The following is a 9,170-nucleotide window of genomic DNA, read 5'->3' on the forward strand; positions in this document are numbered from 1 at the left end:
TCGTTGATCCCAAGGGGGAGAGCAAATATGTGATGGAAATGTTATCGCAACTATTCTTGCATTGTTTGGGAAGAATGCAATTGGTTTTGTTGGTTGATCAAACAACATCCTAAATGCTTTTACATTCAACTGGTTGCTAGTTGTTGTTTGGATACTTATTCCAAGTGCTTGTGATTTATGGTAAATGCATGGCAAGGGTATTTGATGACAAGTCGCCATAGGAATAAATGAATGTTTCCTTGGAAAATGATATTAGGGCTAAATGCCTTGTTTGTGCTTGATTCCTAAAGGATCTAATTAAGGAAGGATATTTTGCACGAGTGGATCACCTCCATGATTGCACCGCGGATTAATCCAAAGAGGGCATTTCTCGATTCATGGGCCGAAGGTCGAGTGGTGAAAAGGCCAACCATGGAAATGATGTTTCGCTCCTAGACAGCTTGCAGGTCAATTGGAGCTCTGGACACCCCTTGCTAGGTCTAGAATGGAGTTCAAGACCTCTATGGCTCCCAATGTCTGGGCATGTTGGGAGATCCTATTCCAGATAAAGGATTGAGTTTGTGGTGCTATGAGATTTGGACCAGTTACTTCTGCAGGGCAGAAGGGATACTTATGTTAGACAGGATAGAAACATAATTTCTCTTGTATGGGTGGGAGATAAATATTAACTTGAAGATAAGTTAAGGAACTTATTTGTCAATAGATTGCTTTACTCTGTTTTCGTGTTTGTGCTATGAGTTATGCAAACGAACCATGTTCCCTAAAAGGCTTAATTAATGAAGCTGACATTAAGTGTCACACATAAATGTGGCAGGATCTAATTAGAAAACTAAAGCTATTAAGGAAAGTGTGTGAACAGAACCCCCGACGACTCCGTCCTACGTCAGAGTGGTCCCAGAGAATTGGGAGGCTTCTCACAAGATTTAATCGTCATTCGACCTTTAGGTATTGTTAGGTTAGAACTCGATTCATGCTGTTGTAGGGGACCGAAATGGGATTATGCCACAGGGTAGAGAGGTTGAGCAGTGCATTCCTCTTGTTTTCCATTCTCTTTGAACGAAGTGCGGCATGGATCTGCTTCAGCTTGGGTATCTCTGCATAAAGTAGGATATCGAGGATCCGATGCTAGAATGATGTTAGGAGATCTTGGCTACTAGGAGCCTAAATTTCAGATCGATCCTAGTGGGTTCGGCCGTGAATGTTCCGTTACGAGGTGGATTCGAGAAACCCTAGGCGACAAAACTCAGAACATTTCCTAGGAGTGCCGGGAAACGATGCTTAGATTCGTTTCTCGATAGACCACTAAAAGAGTACCTGGAAAGCCAATGGGCGGGCACCTCACAGTTGGTATCAGAGAGAAACTTCATAATGATGCGTGATTGATTAATGTATGGTTCATAGACATTCCTAAATAGAATAACCTAAATGGTATGGCTTCATTGTTAGGCACCTCTTGCACCCACAAATGCCGACATGCAAGAGAAGAAATTTATTCTCAAGCAAATTAAGGCACCCGAGTTTGATGGAGAAGTAATAGACGTCGCAGCAGAGGCAGAGATATGGATTGAGTCAATGGACGATTATTTTACTGCTTCGCAAACTGCTTCTACCAATCAAGCAATGATAGCCAAACTTAAGCTAGTTGGCCAGACTCGGTTATGGTGGAAGCAATGGTATAAAGATCAAGGTATTTTTGAAGCCGTTGTCACTTGGGCTCAGTTGAAAGATACTGTACGCGGACGATACCTTCCGCCAACCAATCAGACTTTGAATATGAATGAATTCTTCAAGCTCAAGCAGTTGGAATTAACCCTGGAAGCTTACTACTCAAAGTTTGTAACCCTACTAAAATATGCGCCACCAATGGATATTGCACATCAAGTATCCAAGTTTTGCCATGGCCTAAACACTCCTCTGAACCATCGTCTTGAAGCAATGCATCCAACGGACTTGCAAGATATGCATTACTTCGAGCGAATCCAATCATCCAAGAATTTAAATTAGAAAATTGTAGTAAAGATGACTTTCGAGATCTGGGTAAGAGATGCCATACATGTGGAGAGATAGGACACATCCATAGGAGATGTCTCTACCGTCAATGCTTCCATTGTAATGAGCTAGGACACATCCAAGCAGACTGCCCCGATCCAAGTCCAGAAGACATTGAGCCTCCAACAAAACGAAGCTAGACAAGTGCAGTCTATGGATATATAGAAGAATCAGATGAAGATGAAGACCTAGAACCGACAACACCTCTTCAGGATGACTAAAAATTCTAGAAATTTTGTGGACATGAAATACAACTTGTATTGGAATAAACTTTACTCTTGTAACTATATTTAACCTGAGTAATATGAGTTGCATTTATTTTGAGCCTAGAACTTGCAAATGATTAGAGATACTCTGGCAAGGAATGACAATTATAATGTGCAATGAATTTCTCTTAAGTCATTTCTTCTCAACTAATATAGATTGGGTCTTACCAGAATGTCGAAGCTTGGAAGTATTCTTTAGTATTACAAGCAAAGCCAATTGTCCATGGAGCTCAGTCCCGAACTAAGAAGAGGACAATCTGGGAATGTATTTTCCAAGATAAAGGACTACTCCAATCTGCTAAAAGAATCCTAGGACAATTTGGTCTAAAAAAGAAACTCCTATCAAGGACAACCAAGAACCTTGTGATCGCAAGTGATAAAGCTCCGCATTGTTTCTATTGCAGGGAGTTAGGTCATTTTAAAAGGGAATGTCCAAAGCACCCTAAACACCGATGCTCTGAGTGCCACTACAAGAAATGAAGTTGTACAATCTCCAATGATCCAAAATATACCAGGTGCTTAGGAAAAACCTAGAAGATATCCACGAGAATGTAACTACAATAAATTTTCTATTGTAACCAAGACTCGGATATATCAAATACAATAGGTTGTTATTTCAAAAGACCACGTGCCTGTGAGTGATTAGAGTAGCGCAATGAAAGCATAGTGGGACCATAACCCACAGGTTTCAAAATGATACCCCCGGTTTCTCTTGAGATGAGGACATCTCGATTTCTCTAAGGAGAGGAGGATGCATTATTTTCACACAATAAAAGTTAGTTGGTTAGTTCGAAAGTTAGTTAGTCAAATAATAATTTAGTAAGATTACTAACTAAAGACTAACTAAAGTAAAAACTAAATAATATTAATAATTAAGAATTTTTATTTAATTAAAATATCTTATTTAGAAAAATCGAGAGTCGTAAATCCGATATTTTTCTCAGATTGACAAGGACCGTAGTCACCAAGTTACAACGTAAACGAGACTTATGAGCTATATTAATCACTAGTATTAATGTGTATACTTTGGATGGTCCAAAAATATTAGATATTGGGCAAAACTAGTTTATTTTAGATATTTTAGATATTATCCTAAAAAAGATATGGAGATTTTTAGAACTGGATGTCATTTAAAAAAAAAGAAAACTGATGTTTTAGCTAGTTTTGGAGAATTTATAAAAAGAAAAATAAAGAAAAGTGATTTACGAAATTGCGCACGTCACGATCGCAGTCCACAGACAGAAAACAACACTTCGAACAGAGAAAAAAAGGAGTGAACCGAGAGCTTTTTAATCAAGTGTCTTGGGGTTTTACCCCCCCTTTCGGAGCCAATGGAACCATCAGACTTATGATCTGAGTATCAGATCACTGATCTTTCCAAGATATCCCTCTACAAAGAGCTTCACTTCTCAATCACAAGCCCTCTCCTCTAATCCAGTATAAATATGAGGCATAGGAGAGGCACAAGGAAGCATAAGGAGACCCCGAGAGGCTGTGAGTGAGAGGTAGAGAGAAGGATACCCCTCCAAGAGAGAGAGAGAGAGAGAGAGAGAGAGAGAGAGAGAGAGAGAGAGAGAGAGAGAGAGAGAGAGAGAGAGAGAGAGAGAGAGAGAGAGAGAAGAGTCACCCCAAGAGGCTGCACAATTCCTTCTATCTTGATCCTCGACTTAACCATCTTCTCTTACGCTCTTCCATCTTGAATCTATTCCCCCTTCTTAATCTCTTGAGTCTACTTGCGGACGACGGCCCCTAAGCGAAGAATGTCACGTACGGATGGCAATCCCATAACCAACAATGAAGCTTCAGACGAAGGCATCACCGTCAATCCAATTGCAGTACCGATCGTAAGTAATGTATTTTTAAATTGATAGATGCTTATTTTGATTCTCATATGAGATATGTTAGGTCCCATACTATGATGCACAATTATAGATTATTTTATCTTACATATTTGTAAGATGGAGCTATGTAAGATGAAGCTTGCGAAGTGCATATATCAATGAAAGTTAATTGCATCTAGTTGCATATGGCTTATTCGTTGATAGAGCAATTATAAGGAAGAATTGGTCAAGGGTTATGAATGGCATAATCATGACATTAAAAATTGTGCATACAAGCGTTAAGTAAGTTTTATATAGAATCGCTCGTTGATCCCAAGGGGGAGAGCAAATATGCGATGGAAATGTTATTGCAACCATTCTTGCATTGTTTGGGAAGAATGTAATTGGTTTTGCTGGTTGATCGAACAACATCCTAAATGCTTTTATATTCAACTGGTTGTTGGTTGTTATTTGGATGATTATTCCAAGTGCTTGTGATTTATGGTAAATGTATGGCAAGGGTCTGTGATGACAAGTCGCCATGGGAATAAAGGAATGTTTTCTTGGAAAATGATATCAGGGCTGAATGCCTTGTTTGTGCTTGATTCTTAAAGGATTTAATTAAGGAAGGATATTTTGCACAGGTGGATCACCTCCATGATTGCACCGCGGATTAACCCAAAGAGGGCACTGCTCGATTCATGGGCCAAAGATCGAGTGGTGAAAAGGCCAACCACAGGAATGATTTTTTCCCTCCTAGACAGCTTGCGGGTCAGTTGGAGCTCTAGACACCCCTTGCTAGGTCTAGAATGGAGTTGAAGACCTCTGTGGCCCCCAATGTCTGGGCATGTTGGGAGATCCTATTCTAGATAAAGGATTGAGTTTGTGGTGCCATGAGATTTGGACCAGTTACTTCTGCAGGGCAGAAGGGATACTTCTGTTGGACAGAAGGGATACATAATTTCTCTTGTATGGGCAGGAGATAAAGATTAACTTGAAGATAAGTTAAGGAACTTGTTTGTCAATAGATTGCTTTACTCTGTTTTCGTGTTTGTGCTATAAGTTATGCAAACGAACCATGTTCCCTAAAAGGCTTAATTAATGAAGCTGACTTTAAGTGTCACACATAAATGTGGTAGGACCTAATTAGAAAACTAAAGCTATTAAGGGAAGTGGGTGGACGGAACCCCTACGGGTCCATCCTACGGCAAGGTGGTCCCAGAGAACTGGGAGGCTTCTCACAAGATTTTATCATCATTCAACCTTTAGGTATTGTTAGGTTAGAACTCGATTCATGCCGTTTTAAGGGACCGAAATGGGATTATGCCACAGGGCAGAGATGGGTCTGCTTCGGCTTGGGTATCTCTGCGTAAAGTAGGATATCGAGGATCCGACGCTAGAATGCTATTAGGAGACCTTGGCCACTAGGAGCCTAAATTTCAGGTTGATCCTAGTGGGTTCGACCGTGAACATTTCGTTGCGAGGCAGATTCGGGAAACCCTAGGCAACAAAACTTGGAACATTCCTTGGGAGTGCCGGGCAGCGAGGCTTAGATTCATTTCTTGATAGACTGCTAAAAGAGTTCCTGGAAAGTCGATGGGCGGGCACCTCACACGTTCGAGGGTATGTGTAATTGGCCTTAGTCGTTTGGTATCGACTCACGTTAAGAATCAGCCTCCTTGCCTACATGGCAAGGAGGCCCACACTCTTTTCTCCTTCCAAAGGGCCTAGGCATTTCACCGTTCACCACAATTTTACCTCCTCGAGACGGTGTGATGCTAGTCCCACCTCGCCCCATTCTTGCTCAGTCTGAGCATTCTGTTAGCTCATTGAATGTACCTTCCTCTTCTCTCTCTCATCCGCCATATTTCTCTCCCTCTCTATTCGCCACTAAATGTTATATTTTGCTCCAACCATGCTGAGTAATAATGTAAATGTAAGGTTTTGTCATCTATATATCACTAGACAATAAGAAGGCTTAAGGATGTGGAGGGGACCTAGCATCTCAAGATGTAGACATCTTCTCTAATCACTTAATGTGCCTTGAAAAACCCATGTATTGTCATAAAACTATATAGCTCTATTATATGTTTATATATGCAACTCATAGTGCATTCTCACTACATCAACAGGAAAACCCAAGCGCGGGATTTGCCGCAAACATTTTTGAGAGAGAGAGAGATCACGTCACAAGCTCAATGAAAATGCTAGCATCAAATATTACTTTCATTCAATATTAATTTTTCTTACTCTCATTCACTCATTCTCTCACACTCAAAATTTCCTCCCCCCTCTCTCTCTCTTTAAGCTTACTTCACACACACACACACACACACACACACACACACACACACACACAGGCACAATTCAAAACTCTCTCCCTCTCTTGCATACATTCTATATCTCCCTTCTCTCATTTCTTCTCTCTCTCTCTCTCTCTCTCTCTCTGTCTCTCTCGTTAAAACTAGATAGGACCAATACACATGCTTAAAGACATAGAGAATAAAAGCTCAAGGATTTCACAAATAAGAGTACCATAAGAATATAACAATGTAGCATTCCTCCTATTTTGAGGCATGAGCTTCTTCATCTTCTTTCTCAACTCTAGCATCAAGCTTCTCTTGCATTGAGGGCTGTTTGGTTTTGGGTGGAGCCATGAACGATGATGTTGTGGGTGATTCTAAAAATCTCAAAACTCTTCTTTTAGTTAGCCGTTTTTCAATGAAAGGCTTAGCTTGTTATATGGTATCTCTAAATCCATCATTAGTGGGCACAAAAGCTTGTGTACTGCACATATCTTCTCTATGAGCTTTCAGAGCTCGAAGTTGGCTCAACATCTTCTTCATAGAAGAACATGCCTTAGAAATAAGCTCCATGTCACCCCCCACCAAATCAAATACATCATGGCATAGATGTTGCAATGTTGTGGATGGGTGGGTGTCTTCATGGGAGATATTAATCATAGTTGTATCTATGTCTTGGAGATTATCCACATCTAGCATGGTTGGCGTGTAAGGATCATGTGCAACCTCATCTTGTATTACATGAGAGTTACTTACAAGTCCTTTATATTTGCCTCTTGGTTCCACGCCTTTATATAAGTCCATACATTGTGCAACCACTGTAGTATTTGGCACCCCTATAAGAAGTAGCACTTTGATTTGATGTTTACATATGTTCCCCAACTTTGCCCACTTGCATGTACAACATGCCCATTGACAATCCACATTATAAATTGTGTATTCAATAGTGTCTTTGGACATGCTTCTTACGTATGCACATGAATCCCTTGTACCATTCATTTCAAATCTAACATACTCGACTGGAATCTTCAAAGCCCTCTCATATGAGTTAGGCACTATCTTTTCAATGTTATTATTTCTCACAAATCCACTTTCTTTCATAGCTTGCACATACCAATAATATGGAAGAGCTGAACTTGTCAATTTATGAAGGAGCCAATCCACCCGTCTATCAGTCAACCTCTTTGAGCTATCTAAGAATTTGTACTTTAAGGTGCCATGGTATGCCTCTATAGCACCATTGGTATCTTGATTGGAATGTGGAAGTGTACGTGTTGCACATATCCACATACCTTACAACACACACATAATACAACTATTTGAAATATGTATAAAAATGAAAATATAACAAAGTAATCTAAAATAGATAATTAGGAGTCCTTATCAATCTTGGGCTCCCAATATGTTTTGAAGTAGTGCAAGAATGTTATCTCATCTGCAAACTCTTTTTTAAATATATATGTCATATCCCTTACTTCCTCCTTTATAGCCACTTTTGTTGCCTTGCATTCACCTTTCATATTCATAATATTGCGAGCTCAAAAAATTGCTGCTCTTTTTGGCCATTCTGGGACTTTTTTAATAAGATATTTTAACCAACAACGATAGACATGCCATAGGCACAAATAAATAGGCAAATTAAAGACAACCCTACACACAATACATTTGTAAAAAATGTAACATTTTTAGTCCATGAATTAAATGTTTTCCAAAATGATGTAGGCATGTGAAATGTACCTTAAAGCATCTATCTCTCTTTCAGCATCATCCATTAAAAAAGTTGTTGGCTCCCATGATTTGTGAAAATCTAGCATGTGATTCCTAAACTTTGTGAGCCAAAATTTGTTTACCTCAAATGTTGCACTTGAGGTTAACACCCAAGCAATCGGGACACCATTTTGGTGGGAGTCAAATACACGGACTGTGTATAAATTGAATTGTCAAATGCAAGTTTCAAATATAAGAAAAATGCATAAAACTCTGAGAAGTAAAAACTATAAGTACGCAAGAATAATATTAATAAATTACCTTATACTTGTTTGTACCAAATTTTTAATCCATTGTTAATAAGTTGCCATTTCCATATCTGTCACACGTATCTCATTGCCATGGTGTTTGAATCCCCAATATGAAATCCTTATCAATAGAAAGATTTTGTTCATGATACACAAATGTCATTTCCTTGTTTTCAATGCACCATCTCTTTGTGCTTTTAGCATCATTGTCATGTAATTGATATTGGTCAATGGCAAGCTTCCTAGATATATTCATAATATCTTGGATGGAGAGAAAGTCATCTCTTTCCATAGGATGATTTGGATTTTTGCTTTGGCGCTGATGCGCATTTTGAACATGACACTCCAATACTTGTTGTGGTGAAAAACCTTTGTATAATATACTAGACACCCATATTTTTTTCCCTAGTGATATCCATGGGGAAAATAAGGAATGTGAATTGACATTTAAATCCTCCATTGCAATGCCATGACAAATCATATTTGCATCATTCTATCCCATTGTTTTGCGTGGTCGACATTTTCTTGGTTGTCATTGATTGGTCAAGATGTCATTAGGACATAAAACCTCCACATTTTGGGTGTTCTTAGGACCATAAGCACACCAAAATCTGTTTTTGTAGGAAATGAATGTTGTAGCTATTAGTGTCGTCAAATAATAAGGAAATCAATATGAGTAGCAAAACAATTATATACACTTATGTGATCTTCTCGATC

The 9,170-nt window shown here is 39.1% G+C and overlaps 1 protein-coding gene across 1 annotated transcript; it reads right to left on the minus strand.

The window, feature by feature from the left end:
• Positions 1-6,873: 6,873 nt before the first annotated feature.
• On the minus strand, positions 6,874-8,931 carry LOC148038065 (uncharacterized). Its single transcript, XM_087667577.1, has 4 exons — positions 8,469-8,931; positions 8,176-8,377; positions 7,822-8,088; positions 6,874-7,729 (listed from the first exon to the last, which is right to left on the minus strand). Exons 3-4 carry the CDS (start codon positions 7,962-7,964, stop codon positions 6,874-6,876), a joined length of 999 nt encoding a protein of 332 aa, XP_087523703.1. The 5' UTR covers positions 7,965-8,088; positions 8,176-8,377; positions 8,469-8,931.
• Between the last annotated feature and the right edge of the window lie 239 nt (positions 8,932-9,170).

This window comes from Lygodium microphyllum, chromosome 3 (assembly GCF_053477565.2).
Source record: "Lygodium microphyllum isolate KBCC chromosome 3, Lygodium_microphyllum_v1.1.10, whole genome shotgun sequence".
Taxonomy (NCBI): Eukaryota; Viridiplantae; Streptophyta; class Polypodiopsida; order Schizaeales; family Lygodiaceae; genus Lygodium; species Lygodium microphyllum.

Coding starts and splice junctions, on each gene's coding strand:
- LOC148038065 (XM_087667577.1), bottom strand. CDS start 7,964: ATGAATATGAAAGGTGAATGCAAGGCAACAAAAGTGGCTATAAAGGAG. Junction 7,730..7,821: donor TATTGGGAGCCCAAGATTGA/TAAGGACTCCTA, acceptor TGTGTTGTAAGG/TATGTGGATATGTGCAACAC.